This window comes from Chiloscyllium plagiosum, chromosome 4 (assembly GCF_004010195.1).
Source record: "Chiloscyllium plagiosum isolate BGI_BamShark_2017 chromosome 4, ASM401019v2, whole genome shotgun sequence".
Taxonomy (NCBI): domain Eukaryota; kingdom Metazoa; phylum Chordata; class Chondrichthyes; order Orectolobiformes; family Hemiscylliidae; genus Chiloscyllium; species Chiloscyllium plagiosum.
In genome coordinates this window covers 4,372,888-4,389,598 of record NC_057713.1, presented here as the reverse complement: position 1 = coordinate 4,389,598, position 16,711 = coordinate 4,372,888, and the positions used below count along the sequence as shown (strand labels likewise).

The following is a 16,711-nucleotide window of genomic DNA, read 5'->3' as shown; positions in this document are numbered from 1 at the left end:
CTGCCAGGAATAGTCATCCCTCTCAGGCTCGCATCCTTCCTGATGGACTTGGCAAATGGCTCTATGCAGCACACAAACAAGGCAGGAGAGAGGGGGCAGCCCTGCCTGACTCCAGATCTGACTGGGAAGCTATCTGATTCCCACCCGTTGATTGAGACTGTACTGACAATGTTGGTGTAGAGCAGTCTGATCCAATTGCAGATTCCCTCCCCAAAGCCCATTTTGGAGAGAACATCTCTCATATACATGTGTGTGATATCCTGTCAAAGGCTTTATTCTGGTCCAGGCTGATCAGGCAGGTGTCCAACCCTTCTGTCCTGCACATAGGCGATCGTATCCCTGAGGAGCGCGAGCTCTCAGCGATCTTCTCTAATCTAACAGCACAGGTTTGGTCAGGGTGAATCACCGACCCCAGAGCAGACCTGACCCGGTTGGCGATTACCTTTGACAGAATTTTGTAATCCGCATTCAACAGTGAGATTGGTCTCCAATTTTTGAGCTCCTCCCTCTCCCCCTTCCGCTTGTAGATGAGGGTTTTGATGCCTTTCCTCATGGATTCACTCATGGTAACTGCCCGAAGCATACTGACATACACCTCCAGCAGGTCCTGGCCAATCAAGTCCCACAGAGCGGAATAGAGCTCGACCGGTAAGCCGTCGTTTCCGGGAGTTTTATTCTTTTCGAAGGACTCGAGGGCCTTGGTCAGCTCATCCAGAGATAGTGGCTGGTCCAGCCTCTCCCGTGTTCTGTCGTCTAAGACCTCCGTGATAGAGGACAGGAAAGACTGGGAGGCCGTGCTGTCGGTCGGCTTCGTGTCATACAGACTGGCGTAGAAGGATGTACTGATCCTGATGACGTCAGCCTGAGATGACGTTATCAAGCCATCTTCTTCCTTCAGGCTGCTGAGCATGGAGCTCTCTTTGTGCACCTTCTGGAAGAAGAAACGTGAGCACGTCTCGTCCTGCTCCATCGAGCGGACCCTGGACCGGAAGATTATCTTGGAGGCCTCCGAGGCAAAGAGCGAGGCTTGCTGGCCCTTCACCTCCTTGAGGTCCTCCGTGACATCGACCCCCATCATCTGCAGCAGGAGCAGGTTCTGCATACTTTCCTGGAGCTGGGACAGTTTTCCCCGCCTCTCTCTTACCTCCTGAACACCTTTTGAGGATGAAGAACCTCTTAATGTTCCCTTTTACTGTTTCCCACCAGTCCGCTGGGGACTCAAAGAGGGGCTTCAGGGTTCTCCAACCTGCGTAGTCCCTCTTGAGCTCCTCAATGTCCGCTGCTTCAAACCTGCAGCACTCCAACAAAATCATCTTCACGAACACTGTCCGATCGACCAGTGTGTGCTCCTCCACCTTCTTCACAGTCACCCTGACTGTGTTGCGAATGCCCTGGCCAGGGCTGCGAGCGGCTGCTGCAGCCATAGCTCTGAGGTTGGCTGGTACCTGAATTGGCGTTAGGCCGAAGCCAGCATGAAGATCCACCAAGAGCAAGGTCAGCACAACCAAACGATCCTCCAACGTCCAATCACGATCCAGTGATGATCTCCAGCAGCTCCAACGTCTCCCAACACGATCCCCGTGGTTTCTCCCCCGCCAGCACACGTCTGCTGCGTCGCATCTGCAGCCCTCGAGCAGAATCTCTTCCTCTGGTCCTCAGGAGCTACACATTGTTCTAAGCCAAAAGGCCAAGAAGTTTATTTTTGTCTGTTGGTGCTGATAATTATTTGAGAAGGGTAACTGGGGAACAGGCAGAGAATGCTGGCCCAATAAGTGACACACACATCTCCTGACCAGCTTTTATTTACTTATTGTTTTATTTGAGAAAAATAACCAGCGTGGATGTCGGAGTATATGTCAAGTCTCAAGTGCTTGCGCAGAAAGATTGTCTGTCTGTGAAGATTAACAATTTGTAAGAAAGTGATTTGCATGCGGATCATCTTTTTATTCAGATGCAAATCCTGCATAAAGTCAAAAATCACATGACTGTGCTTCTTTTGGAGCACTGCTCTGAAAGCTTGTGATTTCAAATAAACCTGTTGGACTATAACCTGGTGTCATGTGACTTCTGTCCTTATCCACTCCAGTCCAACACTGGCATATACAGACGGGTGACCCCATGTGTGCTTTTACTTGCCGCCTTTATGGTATCTGTAAGTGATTTGTCTTGTCGCTGAGAAAGTCAGGAGACTGTGTTTTCTGGATATCCAGGGATCATTAGAAACAGAGAAACTAGGAGCAGTTGTGGGCCATTCAGCCCTTCGAGCCTGCTCCACCATTCAGTATGATCGTGGCTGATCCTCTATCTCAACGACAAATTCCTGCTTTTCTCACCATTCCCTTTGTTGTCTTTTGTAACCGAAAAATATGTCAATCTCTTTCCGGAATATATTCAGTGACTTGGCCTCCCCAGCCTCCAGAATTCCACAGAGTCCCTCCTGTCTGAGGGAAGAAATATTTCCCCCTCTGAGTCCTAAATGGTTTACCCCGTATCCTGAGACTGTGTCCCCGGGTCTAGACTCCCCCACCCAGGGGGGAAACACCCTCCCTGTATCTAGTCTGTCCAGCCTTGCGAGAATTTTGCACATTTCAATCAGATCCCCCTCTCATCCTTCTATACTCGAGCGAATACAGGGCCCAGTCAAACTAATCTCTCCTCATCTGACGGTGCTGTCCTTCCCAGTATCAGCCTTGTGACCCTTTGTTGCACACCCTGTACAGCAAGTCTACCTTCTCAGTCCTCGTCCATGAATCCCAAAAAGCTACGCTCAGTGGATAGTGGGCAAGGTAAATGGAATGTTGGTCTTTACTTCAAAGAGAATAGAGTATAAAGGTAGGGAGATTTTGCTAAGACTATACAAGGCACTAATCAGACACCAGCTGGAATAATGTGAACAGTACTCTGCCCCTTGACTAAGGAAAGATGGACATTGGAGACAGTCCAGAGAAGGCTCACTCGGCCGATCCCGGGTATGGAGAGACTGTCTTATGAGGAGAGGTTGAGTAAGTTGGGCCTGGAATTCAAATGAATGAGAGGTGACCTTATTGAAACAAAAGATTCAATAGGACTTCATAAGAAAGATTGTTTCCCCTTGTGGGGGAGTCTAGGACCAATGGGTCTCATCGCAGGATAAGGAGTCCCCATTCTAAGACAGAGATGAGGAGGAATTTCTTCTCTCCGAGGAGAGTGAACCTGTGGAATTCTTTACCACAGAGGGCTGTCGAAGCTGGGTCATTGAGTATATTCAAGGCTGAGACATAGATTTTTAATCAGGAAGGGGAATCAAGGGTTGGGGGGTGAAAGGCAGGAAAGTGGAGTTGAGGATTATCAGACCAGCCATGATCTCATTGAATGGGGGAGCAGACTCAATGGGCTGAATGGCCTGCTTCTGCTCCTGTGTCTTATGGAGACCTGGGTAGTTGGCTATTTATATTCTGTTGAATGTTTGCCAGTTGTGTGCTCAGAAATCCGAGGGTGTTTTTAATCAGCTCAAAATATCTTTGTATATATTTCTCTTCCTGAAATGAAAATACCAAACACAAAAGGCTGCAGTTCACGTCAGACTGTCCCTGTCTTCTTTTAGGTCCTCTCCAGCAATACGCAGGGCAGGAGGATTACTACAATGACCAGTTCAATCATGGACAGGGGACCCCAGAGAGCATGAACCAGCAGTATTATCCTGATGGTAATATATACCTATCACCTCCTTGTTCTTGCTGCGTTCTGTTGCATACGTGCAGGTAACTCTCATTCTCACTGTTCTTCACGTGTTCTGTACAGCTATATCAGTGGTAGATCACTCCCAGCTGGGCGGAGGGTAGGGTGTGTGTGTCTGGCTTATTGGATACAGCTATGTGGATTGTCACAGCAAAGAGACAGATTCAGTCTGAACTTTCTCCACTTCATCTCGCACTGTCAGGATATCTTTGACAGTTCTTTATCCATGGGTCTTATCCAGTCCATCCCTCCCTCCGGGCGACAGTGAGGACTGCAGATGCTGGAGTTCAGAGTCGAGGGTGTGGTGCTGGAAAAGCACAGCCGGTCAGGGAGCATCCGAGGAGCAGGAGAATCGACGTTTTGGGTATAAACTCTTTGTCAGGAAATGCTTATGCCCAAAACATTGATTCTCCTGCTCCTTGGATGTTGCCAGACCTGCTGTGAGTTTCCAGCACCACACTCTTGACTACCCTTCCCTCAGTCTAATCGTTCTCCGTCTCGTGTTCAGGCAAATGTGTCTTCACCAGCCAGGTCCCCAATCAAGGGGCACCCCTCCATCGTTGGAATCTACCTCTGTTTAATTATCCCAAAGCTCGAAGACCTTCTTTCCAAGGGGAACTTCGAAATTCCAGTCCTGGGGTTATCCCAACAAACCGCATCAAGGTCTTGTCTTCCTGGGGCAAGTGAGCCCCTTTTAGAAGTCAACTCTCCCTTTCTAAGCTTTCCCACTTTATGACCAGGGCAAGTGCCTAATGAAGGTTTTCCGAGTTAGTTAGTATTCTGGGTTAGCAAGCTAATGACTAGCTGTGTTTTTGTCCGAGGCTGCTGGATTGTGGTGAATGATGGAATAAACAGGGTTTTTAGCTGGCTGGAGAGTCAGTCACCACAGGAAATGGATTGTAGATAAATTGACAAAAGACCAAGAGGGAGGAGTGAGAATCTTCCCGCACAGATTTGTTGTATAGTCCTAGAAACATAGAAACTAGGATCAGGAGCATGCCATTCGGCCCTTCGGACCTGCTCCATCATTCAATATGTTTGTAACTGATCATGCAATCCCAGTATCCCATTTTCCCACTTTCCCTTGATCCCTTTAGCCACAAGGGTGATGTCCAGCTCCCTCTTGAATCTATAATGAGCTGGCCCCACCAGCTTCCTGCGGGAGAGAATTCCACAGATTCACAACTCTGAGTGAAGAAATTCTTCCTCATTTCAGTCCTGAATGACTTACCCATTATTCTTGGACTGTGACCCCTGAAGTAAGGAGACTAAAAGTATACACAGTGGTCTCAGTGCACCAGTTCTCTGGAGAGTTCTATCAGGACCTTACTACTTTATGTTCCATCTCCCTTTTAATGACAGCCAACATACCGTTAGCTTTCATCATTACTTGCTGCAGTTGTCCGTTGCATTTACGTTCCAGGACACATTGACCTTTTGTGATTCATGTACCCAGATCTCTCTCTTATCACTGGCTTTTGCAATCTCTATCTCCACTTTAGGAGAATACACCTTTTCTATTCTTTGTGCCAAAGTGGAAAAGTTCATATTTACCCAGTTTATACTCAGCCTGCCAAGTTTCCACCCACTCCCTTTACCTTTGGGGATTTGGGTCCATACATTAAAAGAAAAAATGTCTGAGCAAAGAGCAAGGGGAGCGTGACAAGTTGTACAATTAGCACAAAGAGCAGTGGAGTGAATGGCCTGTATCTGTGCTGCCATTTTAATAGACCACATCTCACTGTCTTCCCTCAGATATTGTTAAAATTCAACATGCCTTGGTTTTCCCTAACTATATGATCACAGGTTCAAGATTGTCATTTAATGAAACATAAAATGTTGAAGGAACAGTTGCTAACAATTAGAGAGTCAAATTTCACCAAGTTTATGTCACAAATAGACAGGGTGGTTAAGAAGGCATTTGGCAAGCTTGCCTTCATTGCTTAGTCCTTTGAGTATAGGATCAGAGCATCCTTTTGAGGTTGTGTAGGACATTGGTGAGGCATCTCTGGAATACTGTGTCCAGTTCTGGTCATCCTGCTATAGAAAGAATGTTATGAAGTTAGAGAGGGTCCAAAAGAGGTTTACCAGGAAGTTGCCGGGTTTAGCAGTTTGAGTTATAAAGAAACTCTCGGGCTTTTTTTCACTGGAGCGTAGGAGGTTGACCGGTGACCTCATAGAGGTTAATAAAATCATGAGGGGATTAGACAGGGTTAATGGTAGGTGTCTTTTCCTTGGATGGGGGATTTCAAGGCTTTTTAAGGTGAAAAGAGAGTGATTTAAAAATTACATGAGGGGCAAATGTTTTGCACAGAGGGTGGTTTGTGTACAAAATGAACTTCCTGAGGAAGTGGTGGTTGCGGGTGCAGTTACAGCATTCAAAAGACATTTGGATAGAGACGCGAACAGGAAAGGTTTAGAGGGATACGGGCCAGGAGCGGGCAGGTGGGACTAGTTTAGTTTGGGATTATGTTAGGCACGGACTGATTGGACCAAACTGTTTCTGTGCTGGCCGACTCTGTGTGTTGTGCTATGAAATACTGTTATCAGATGTGCAGTTATTTCCTCAATGCGGTTGCTGTGTTAGCTTGAATGAGATGTTTTAACTGAAGCAACAATCCTGCTGCTGTTGCTGCTTAATGTCAAAGACACTCCTAGCATAATGACGTTGCAGGTTGGAATTACCTTGCATTTCAGCAGTCTTCATACCACACTTGGGCAACATGCAAGGTGAGGGATGGCCAGTGGCTTCCAATAAGAACATTTTCCATCTTCAATTGTTCGCTTCACAGAATGAATTAGGAGCGGGGGTGGGGTGTGTTTGCGCAGGAGGCAGTAAACTTTGAATTTCAATCTCACCCACCTCTTCAACTCCAAGATAATTGAAAAAAATTGCAGAGGGAAAATAGAACGATTTTAACAGCAGCTGCAACAGGTTTCTCTCTAATTGTGTGGAATTTATTTCCCATCTGCCTTGAGATTATGCTTTATGCAAGAGTTTGGAAACCCTGTCTAAAGCCACCTTAGTCTCCCATCGAATTTGTTGAACATAGAAATAAGTAGGCCATTCAGCCCATTGCACCTACCCCATTATTCAGTACATTTGAGGCTGATCAATCACTGGCTATTACCCATCTCCTCTCCATAACCATGTACCCCATTGGTAGTCAGAAATCAATCAACCTCATAGAATCCCTACAGTGTGGAAACAGGCCATTTGGCCCAACAGGTCCACACTGACCCTCTGATGAGTAACCCGTCCAGACCCATTCCCCGAATCTATTATTCTATCTTTACCCCTAACTAATGCACCTAACCTTCACATCCCTGAACACTACAGACAATTTAGCATGGCCAATTCACCTGACCTGCACATCTTCAGACTGTGGGAGGAAACCAGAGCACCCAGAGGAAACCAACACCAACACAGGGAGAACGTGCAAACTCCACACAGCCAGTCACCCGAGACTGGAATTAAACCCGGGTCCCTGGTACTGTGAGGCAGCAGTGCTAAACCACTGAGCCACATACCTTAAACAGTGACACCTGCATCCCGTGAATGAGTTTTATAAACCCTGAATTGGAAGGAGTTGTGCAGTGATGTTCCACAAGGATCTGTACTGAGGCCTTCACTGTTCAATCTGTATTTATTGCTTACTTAGGGAGCTAAGTAAGTATATTTGACAAAAACAGGTGAGGTAGTAAGTAATGATGGTGGAACAACAAAATAATGGAAGTGGTGGTGATCAATTAACTGACTGGGCAAGACGCATGACAGTTTGATTTGAATGTCGTTTAGTGTGAACTATGAGAAAGGACAGATGTGATTATCTTTTAACTTGTAAACTGCAATCCGAGGGGATTCAAGAGCCGTTTTGCTGTCGGTGTTCACAGATTACTAAACTGTAGTTGTCAGGTACAAATTAATAGTCAGAAAGACTAATGGAATGTCAGCCTTTGTATCTAGACAGCTGGAATTTAAAAAGGAGTAAGTTTTGCTACGCAAACCTTGGTTAGAATTAATCTGAAGCACTTACTATATTCTGCTGTAAATTTGAGGCTGAACAGATGATCTTTTTCTGGGTGGAAGTGGCCATGGGTTTGGATGGTGCTGTCTAATGAGCTCTGGTGAATTGGTGCATTTTTGTAATTGGTGCAGCTATCGAGTGTCGGTGGTGGAGGAAGTGTGTATGGTGCCAATCAAGTGGGCAGCTTATCCTGGATGGTGTCAACTTATTTTTGAAAATATTTATTTAAAGATTTGCTCCATGCACAGGACTCATTAAAGTGCCAGTGTTTAACATGTGACTACCCATTACTGCTGAGCGAACTGATTTTAAAATTTCTGACTTGTTTTCAAATCCACCCACAGCTAGTTGTGAGGCTGGGAATCCAATGTTATTTTCTTATGCTTTTGCAGAGAATTTGTTTTGACTGTCAAGTCTCTCTCTGGATGCATGTTATTTCTGGCAATGAAAGTTCGATTTTCCGTAACGTGGATACGGATCAGATCAGAGTCTCAGAGAGCAGGCCATTTGACCCCTCATACCTCTGCTGGTTCTTTGAAACAGCGCACACAATAAGCGTGAAAGTGATTGTCCCAAGATTTGAATCTTATATCCCTCACTGTAGGAAAGATTTTGTGAAACTTGAAACGTTGCAGAAAAGATGTTGCCGGGAATGGAGGGTTTGAATGACCGGGAAAAGCTGAAGAGGTTGGGGCTATTTTCCCTGGGCATCAGAGGCTGAGGGGTGATCTTTCAGAAGTTTATATAATCACGAGGAGCATGGATTGGGTAAATAGCCAAGGTCTTTTTACCAGAGTAGGGGAGTCCAAAATTAGAGGGCAGAGATTTAAGGTGAGAGGGGAAAGATTTCAAAGGGACCTAAAGGGCAATGTATTCATCTAGAGGGTGGTACGTGTATGGAAGGAGCTGCCAGAGGAAGTGGTGGAGGCTGGTACAATTACAGCATTTAAAAGGCATCTGGGTGGGTATATGAATAGGAAGGGTTCAAAGGGATATGGGCCAAGTGCTGGCAAATGGGACGAGATTAATTTCAGGTATCTGATCTACATGGATGAATTGGACCGAAGGGTCTGTGTCCATGCTGTATGGCTCTATTGCTATGTTCAATTGCTTTGACTTTTTGCAAAAGCAAAAAGAAATGTACAAGGAATTTTTCTGATTCAGTATGTAGATGTACCTACTAGAGAAGGTGCAAAACTTGACCTACTTTTGGGAAATAAGGCAGGGCAGGTGACTGAGGTGACAGTGGGGGAGCACTTTGGGGCCAGTGACCATAATTCTATTAGTTTTAAAATAGTGTTGGAAAAGGATAGACCAGATCTAAAAGTTGAAGTTCTAAATTGGAGGGAGGTTAATTTTGACGGTATTAGGCAAGAACTTTCAAAAGCTGATTGGGTGCAGATGTTCGCAGGTAAAGGGACGGCTGGAAAATGGGAAGCCTTCAGAAATGCGATAACGAGAATCCAGAGAAAGTATATTCCTGTCAGGGTGAAAGGAAAGGCTGGTAGGTATAGGGAATGCTGAAAGAGATTGTGGGTTTGGTTAAGGAAAAGGAGGCAGCAAATGTCAGGTATAGACAGGAGAGATCAAGTGAATCCTTAGAGTATAAAGGCAGTAGGAGTATACTTAAGAGAGAAATCAGGAGGGCAAAAAGGGGACATGAAATAGGTTTGGCGAATAGAGTTCAAGAGAATCCAAAGGGTTTTTACAAATACATTAAGGTCAAAAGGGTAACTAGGGAGAGAATAGGGCCCCTTCAAGATCAGCAAGGCAGCCTTTGTGTGAAGCCGCAGGAGATGGGGGAGATACTAAACGAGTATTTTCCACCCGTGTTTACTGTGGAAAAGGATATGGAAGATATAGAATGTGGGGAAATAGATGGTGACATTTTGAAAAATGTCCATATTATAGTGGAGGAAATGCTGGATGTCTTGAAACACATAAAAGTGGATAAATCCCCATGGCTTGGTCAGGTGTACCCTAGAACTCTGAGGGAAGTTAGGGAAGTGATTGCTGGGCAAATTGCTGAGTTTTGTATCATCGATGATCACAGGTAAGGTGCCCGAAGACTGGAGGTTGACAAACGTGGTGCCACTGTTTAAGGAAGGTGGTAAGGTCAAGCCAGGGAATTATAGACCGGTGAGCCTGACGTCGGTGGTGGGCAAGTTGTTGGAGGGAATCCTGAGGGACAGGATGTACATGTATTTGGAAAGGCAAGGACTGATTAGGGATAGTCAGAATGGTTTTGTGCATGGGAAATCATGTCTCACAAACTTGATTGAGTTTTTTTGAATAAGTAACAGAGTATTGATAAGAGCGGAGCAATAGTCGCGATGTATATGGACTTCAGTAAGGCGTTCAACAAGGTTCTCCATGGGAGACTGGTTAGCAAGGTTAGATCTCATGGAATACAGGGAGAACTAGCCATTTGGATACAGAACTGGCTCAAAGGTAGAAGACTGAGGGTGGTAGTGGAGGGTTGTTTTTCAGACTGGAGGCCTGTGACCAGTGGAGTGCCATAAGGATCAGTGCTGGGCCCTCTACTTTTCAGCATTCATATAAATGATTTGGATGCGAGTATAAGAGGTACAGTTTGTAAGTTTGCAGATGAAACCAAAATCGGAGGTGTAGTGGACAGTGAAGAGGGTTACCTCAGATTACAGCAGGATCTGGACCAGATGGGCCAATGGGATGAGGAATGGCAGATGGAATTTAATTTAGATAAATGTGAGGTGCTGCATTTTGGGAAAGCAAATCTTAGCAGGACTTATACACTTAATGGTATGATCCTAGGGAGTGTTTCTGATCAAAGAGACCTTGGACTGCAGGTTCATAGCTCCTTGAAAGTAGAGTCGCAAGGTGATAGGATAATAATTGAAGGTGTTTGGTATGCTTTCCTTTTATTGTCAGAGTATTGAGTACAGAAGTTGGGAGGTCATGTTGCGGCTGTACAGGATATTGGTTAGGCCAGTTTTAGAATATTGTGTGCAATTCTGGTCTCCTTCCTATGAAAGATGTTGTGAAACCTGAAAGGGTTCAGCAAAGATGTACAAGGATGTTGTTAGGGTTGGAGGATTTGAGCTATAGGGAGAAGCTGAATAGGTTAGGGCTGATTTCCCTGGAGCGTCGGAGGCTGAGGGATGACCTTATAGAGGTTTATAAAATCATGAGGGGCATGGATAGGGTAAATATACAAAGTCTTTTCCCTGGGGTCAGGGAGTCCAGAACTAAAGGACATAGATTTAAAGTGAGAGCGGAAAGATATAAAAGAGACCTAAGGGGCAACTTTTTCAAGCAGAGGGTGGTACGTGTATGGAATAAGCTGCCAGAGGAAGTGGTAGAGGCTGGTACAATTGCAACATTTAAAAGGAAGGCATTTGGATGGGTATATGAATAGGAAGGGTTTGGAGGGATATGGGTTGGGTGCTGGCAGATGGGACTAGATTGGGTTGGGATATCTGGTCGACATGGACAAGTTGGACAGAAGGGTCTGTTACTGTGCTGTACATCTCTAAGACTCTAAATTGGGTACTATAGAAATGAAGTGTGATGAAGAAGTGAATTTTTAGTTGGTTAAAAAAGAATCCCTGCGGGGACCCTCTAAGAAAGTGAAGAACAATGGTTTCAAAGATCTTTCCTCTTACTTTCTCTGTTGCCCTGTTGTCTGCTGGTTTTTCTTGTATGTGTCTGTGTATAGTTGGTACTTGTAGCTCAGTTGGCTGGATGGCTGGTTTGCAATGCCCAGTGATACCAACAGTGTGGGTTTAATTCCCCTACCAGCTGAGGTGACCATAAATGACTCTCCTTTTCAACCCCTCCCCTTGCCTGAGGCATGGTGACCCTCAGGTTAAACCCCCACCAGTTGTTTCCCTCTCTGCGTCTTTCTGATGAGGGAGCAGCCCTATGGTCTGGTAAGAATGTAGTGACTTTACCTTGACTTGATTGTTTTGTGAACTGTAAAAGTGAGACAAAACGTTTCTTTAAAAACAAACAAAATAGGACCAGCTATGAATCTCTCAATAGGTTTTACAGGAATATACAATACCCCAGGGTCTAACTGTGAACTATCATTGCCCCACGTACCGGGTGTGTCCTGTTTGTGAGCAGCACATTGTTGGGACCTGGGTGCCCTGTTGTGTTTTGGTATTTGATTTGTAGTTCAAGTGCACTAAAACATCTTTTTTCAGAAATTAACTTTTGGGCTTTGGGGTGAAATGTTGAAGTTTTACCTTGCACAGTTTGTCTCAACTTTTGAAATATTGTAGGATTGCGGATGCAAGGCCATTAATTTTTTTCCTGTTTGATGTAGGGCCCAATGACTACAGTTACCATCAGCTATCGTATCCTGAACAAGGCTATGATAGGCCTTATGAGGATTCCTCACAGCACTACTGCGAAGGAGGTATATGCTCATATACCTTCATGGAAGCATATACACATGCCTTATCCCTGGATAAAAAAACTTCTTTCTCAAAAGAAACTCATCATTACCTCACCGCACAGCTCTTGTAGAACGGTAGTTGCTGGCTTATCCCCAGGGTCAAAGTAGCTTCCAAATTAATTGCCTTACCAATGCTTACAAAAATAGCCTTAACATTCCTAACTTTTCTCTTTTTTTTTTGTGAAAATAAAAAGAAGCCTATGTGTTGCTCCTAATAGAAAAGACCCTAAAACGATTAACACACACACATCCCCGGATCCATATTCTGGTGTGGAGTGCCTATGTGTCAATACCTTGCTGATATTTTAATTTCTGTGTCTTTTTTTATTGTGCCTCTCTTCTCATGTAGTCTAGCCATCTTCTATTTGTGTCGTCCCAGTAAACGTCTCTCTTTTTTTCGTTTTCTTTTGCAGGGTTACGGACCAGCTGCAGTTCTGTGTTGCTTGACTTGCCGGATTTCTGTGGCTTTTTCCTCCTCTTCCGCTTGTCTCTTGTTTAAACGTCTCCTTCTCTTTCCCCTTCCCCCCCCCCCAACTTTCTTTATCCCGCACCCCGTGCGTTTCCATCCCCTCTGTCGGGGTGTCTGCAGAACGTCCTGTGCAGAATGTCGAGCTAACGCTATTGCTGTGCCCCCTCCTCTTGCAGGTAACTCGCAGTACAGTCAACAACAAGAGACCTACCAGCAAGGACCACCTCAGCAACAGGGCTACCCACAGCAGCAGTACTCAACTCAACAAGGCTATCCAACCCAGCAGCAGGGTTATGGTAAGCAACCAGACAGAAAAAGGCAGTAGATGCTGGTACTGAATGGTAAGTGGCATCCTACAACACAAAGTGGCCTTCCACAATTGAGAGGGTTGCTTTCTGAGGAGAGATTGAGTAGGGGGCTGTACTCATTGGAATTTAGAAGAATGAGAGAGGATCTTATGGAAACATCTAAAATGATGAAGGGAGTAGATAAGATAGAAGCAGGGAGGTTGTTTCCACTGGTGGGTGAAACTAGAACTGGGGGCATAGCCTCAAAATAAGGGGGAACAGGTTTCGGACTGAGTTGAGGAGGAGCTTCTTCACCCAGAGGGTTGTGAATCTGTGGAATTCTCTACCCAGTGAGGCAGTTGATGCTACCTCGTTGAATGTTTTTAAGGCAAAGATAGGTTTTTGAACAATAGAGGAATTAAGGGTTATGGTGAAAGGACAGGAGCTGAGTCCACCAAAAGATCAGTCATGATCTTATTGAATGGCGGAGCAGGCTCGAGGGACCGAATGGCCTGCTCCTGCTCCTAGTTCTAGTGTTCTTATTCAGTCATTGCAACTCTGCTTGCCTTTCTATGTGGGATAGACGAAATAGACCATTTTGCCAAACAGGTTCATAGTGCCATGGATATATTGTGGCACAGAAAGAGGCAGTTCAGCCCATTGTGCTGGAAATAAAACTAGCCGCCCGTTCTAATTGTAGGATGTTCTCTGTCAGCTCTGTGCACTGATCAAGAAGTACCGTGTACACAGGCCAGCGTAATGCCTTCTAGTTCATATGGACCTCAGTGATCCACACAGCAGAATCCTGGGCAATATTGAACCCAGGTCTTCACAGCGTCATTCCAGCTTCCTGGCCCCACCCCCAAACTGGGCAGTGAATTTCCGACACCCACCACCCCCTGGGAGAAAACGTTCGCCCCCGCTGTCCCCTCTCATCCTTCTGCCAATCAGATTCAATCTGTACTCGCTGCTAATAGACCTCTCTGTTCAGGGATGCCCAGTCTCCCCAAGCTCCTCCTTATTTTGTGCACCTCTATTTAATTTCCCCCTCCCTGGCCATGTGTTTGTCAATCTCCCCTCTCCAGAGAAACTCTCACCCTTGTTGTATTGCAGTGACTAGCTCTGTGTACACAGCTCCGGCTGTGGTCAAACTGCCATTTTCTACAATTTCAGCCTTGGACGCCCAGTTTTTTCCATTCCGTACCTCATCCTATGACATAAAGCGTCCTGTGTGCTGCCTTTCCCACCATATCTAGCTGTCCTGTTCCCTTCAGGGGCTTGTTAATGCTGAAGTCCCTCTCACCTTCTAACCTTCTCCAATACCCTCCCATTTTCTGTGTGTACCCCCTGCTTTGTCTGCGCTCTCCTTAAGCAGAACCTCTCCTTTTCCCACATTGAATTCTACTTTCACTCCCACTCAGCCAAACCAAAGGGCAGCCGTATCAAAATCATACCAAAGGACAGTCCAATGTGAGTACAGGCCCTTCATCCCACCAAGTCTGCACCAATCCCCAAGCCTTTCCAAACTGAAAACCTGCTGTCTCCGTGCAGTCTGTATTCCTCCATTCCCTGTCAATTCTCCTGCTCCTTGGATGCTGCATGCCCGGCTGTGCTTTTCCAGCACCACGCTCATTGACAGTATTCATGTATCTGTAAAGATCTGGTCTCCTTCCTATCGGGAAGATGTTGTGAAACTTGAAAGGGTTCAGAAAAGATTTACAAGGATGTTGCCAGGGTTGGAGGATTTGAGCTACAGGGAGAGGCTGAACAGGCTGGGGCTGTTTTCCCTGGAGCGTCGGAAGCTGAGGGGTGACCTTATAGAGGTTTACAAAGTTTGTGAGAAGATTTGTAGCACGGATGCTCGTTGTTGTGGTTCTGTTCGCCGAGCTGGGAATTTGTGTTGCAAGACGTTTCGTCCCCTGTCCAGGTGACATCCTCAGTGCTTGGGAGCCTCCTGTGAAGCGCTTCTGTGGTGTTTTCTCTGGCATTTGTAGTGGTTTGTATCTGCTGCTTCCGGCTGTCAGTTCCAGCTGTCTGCAGTAGTGGCCAGTATATTGGGTCCAGGTCGAGGTGCTTATTGATTGAATCTGTGGATGAGTACCATGCCTCTAGGAATTCCCTGGCTGTTCTCTGTTTGGCTTGTCCTATAATAGTAGTGTTGTCCCAGTCGAATTCATGTTGCTTGTCATCTGCGTGTGTGGCTACGAAGGATAGCTGGTCGTGTTGTTTCGTGGCGAGTTGGTGTTCATCGATGCGGATCATTAGCTGCCTTCCTGTTTGTCCTATGTAGTGTTTTGTGCAGTCCTTGCATGGGATTTTGTACACTACGTTGGTTTTGCTCATGCTGGATATTGGGTCCTTCGTTCTGGTGAGTTGTTGTCTGAGAGTGGCTGTTGGTTTGTGTGCTGTTATGAGTCCTAGTGGTCGCATTAGTCTGGCTGTCAGTTTGGAAATGCTCTTGATGTATGGTAGTGTGGCTAGTCCTTTGGGTTGTGGCATGTCCTCGTTCCGTTGTCTTTACCTTAGGCATCTGTTGATGAAATTGCGTGGGTATCAGTTTTTGGCGAATACATTGTATAGGTGTTCTTCTTCCTCTTTTTGCTGTTCTGGTGTACTGCAGTGTGTTGTGGCGCTTTTGAATAGTGTCTTGATGCAACTTCTTTTGTATGTGTTGTGATGGTTGCTTTCATAGTTCAGGACTTGGTCTGTGTGTGTGTGGCTTTCCTGTGTACCTTTGTGGTGAATTCTCCATTCGGTGTTCTCTGTACCATCACGTCTAGGAATGGGAGTTGGTTGTCCTTTTCTTCCTCTCTAGTGAATTGGATTCCTGTGAGTGTGGAGTTGATGATCCGGTGTGTGTTCTCTATTTCTGTGTTTTTAATGATTACAAAGGTGTCATCAACTTATCTGACCCAGAGTTTGGGTTGAATTTCCGGTCAGACTGTTTGTTCTAATCTTTGCATTACCGCTTCTGCTAAGAGTCCAGAGATGGGTGGGCCCATGGGTGTGCCGTTGATTTGTTCATATATTTGGTTGTTGAATGTGAAGTGTGTTGTGAGGCACAGGTCCAGTAGTTTGAGTATGCCGTCTTTGTTGATAGGTTCCACGTTCTGTTGTCTGTTCTGTATGTCCAGCAGCTTGGCTATTGTTTCTCTGGCTAGGGTTTTGTCAATAGAGGTGAACAGTGCCATGACATCGAATGAGACCATGGTTTCTTCCTTGTCTATGTGTATATTTCTGATGATGTCCAAGAATTCCTGTGTTGATGGTATAGAGTGTCTGGTATCATACTACCAGCAGACAAAGGCAGAATGACGGTCATTCTGGACAAAGCAGACGACATCCAAAAAGCACAAAAACTACTTGCAGATACCAACACCTACCAAAAGAGGGAGTTTGACCCCACCCCACAGCTCACCAATAGGATAAACAACACACTGAGGAACCTACAAAAAAATGGACAGATAACCAGGTCGGACCTACAAAGAATGAAACCTGAAAGCAACAACACCCCCAGGTTCTATGGATTACCTAAAGTGCACAAACCAGACATCCCACTCAGACCCATAGTATCACTACCAGGGACACCATCACACAAACTGGCGAAAAAACTACTGCAGAAACTGAAACACTTGATCAGCGGATCCAGACACTCTATACAAACAACACAGGAATTAGAACATAGAACATAGAAAAATACAGCGCAGTACAGGCCCTTTGGCCCTCGATGTTGCGCCGATCCAAGCCCACCTAACCTACACTAGCCCAC

The 16,711-nt window shown here is 45.6% G+C and overlaps 1 protein-coding gene across 7 annotated transcripts in view; it reads left to right on the top strand.

The window, feature by feature from the left end:
- Window positions 1-16,711, top strand: part of ss18 (SS18 subunit of BAF chromatin remodeling complex) — an 80,616-nt gene that overhangs the window by 41,114 nt on the left and 22,791 nt on the right. For 5 of the 7 annotated variants that reach the window (XR_006311341.1, XM_043687615.1, XM_043687620.1 and 2 more), the window contains 3 exons: window positions 3,584-3,685; window positions 12,055-12,147; window positions 12,832-12,951. Coding sequence is in view for 6 of the 7 variants with exons in the window: in XM_043687615.1 (XP_043543550.1) it covers window positions 3,584-3,685; window positions 12,055-12,147; window positions 12,832-12,951 (315 nt within the window). In the remaining variant the exon portion in view is untranslated. The remainder of the gene's footprint in view (window positions 1-3,583; window positions 3,686-12,054; window positions 12,148-12,831; window positions 12,952-16,711) is intronic. The other 2 variants (XM_043687616.1, XM_043687621.1) reach the window with 2 other exon arrangements.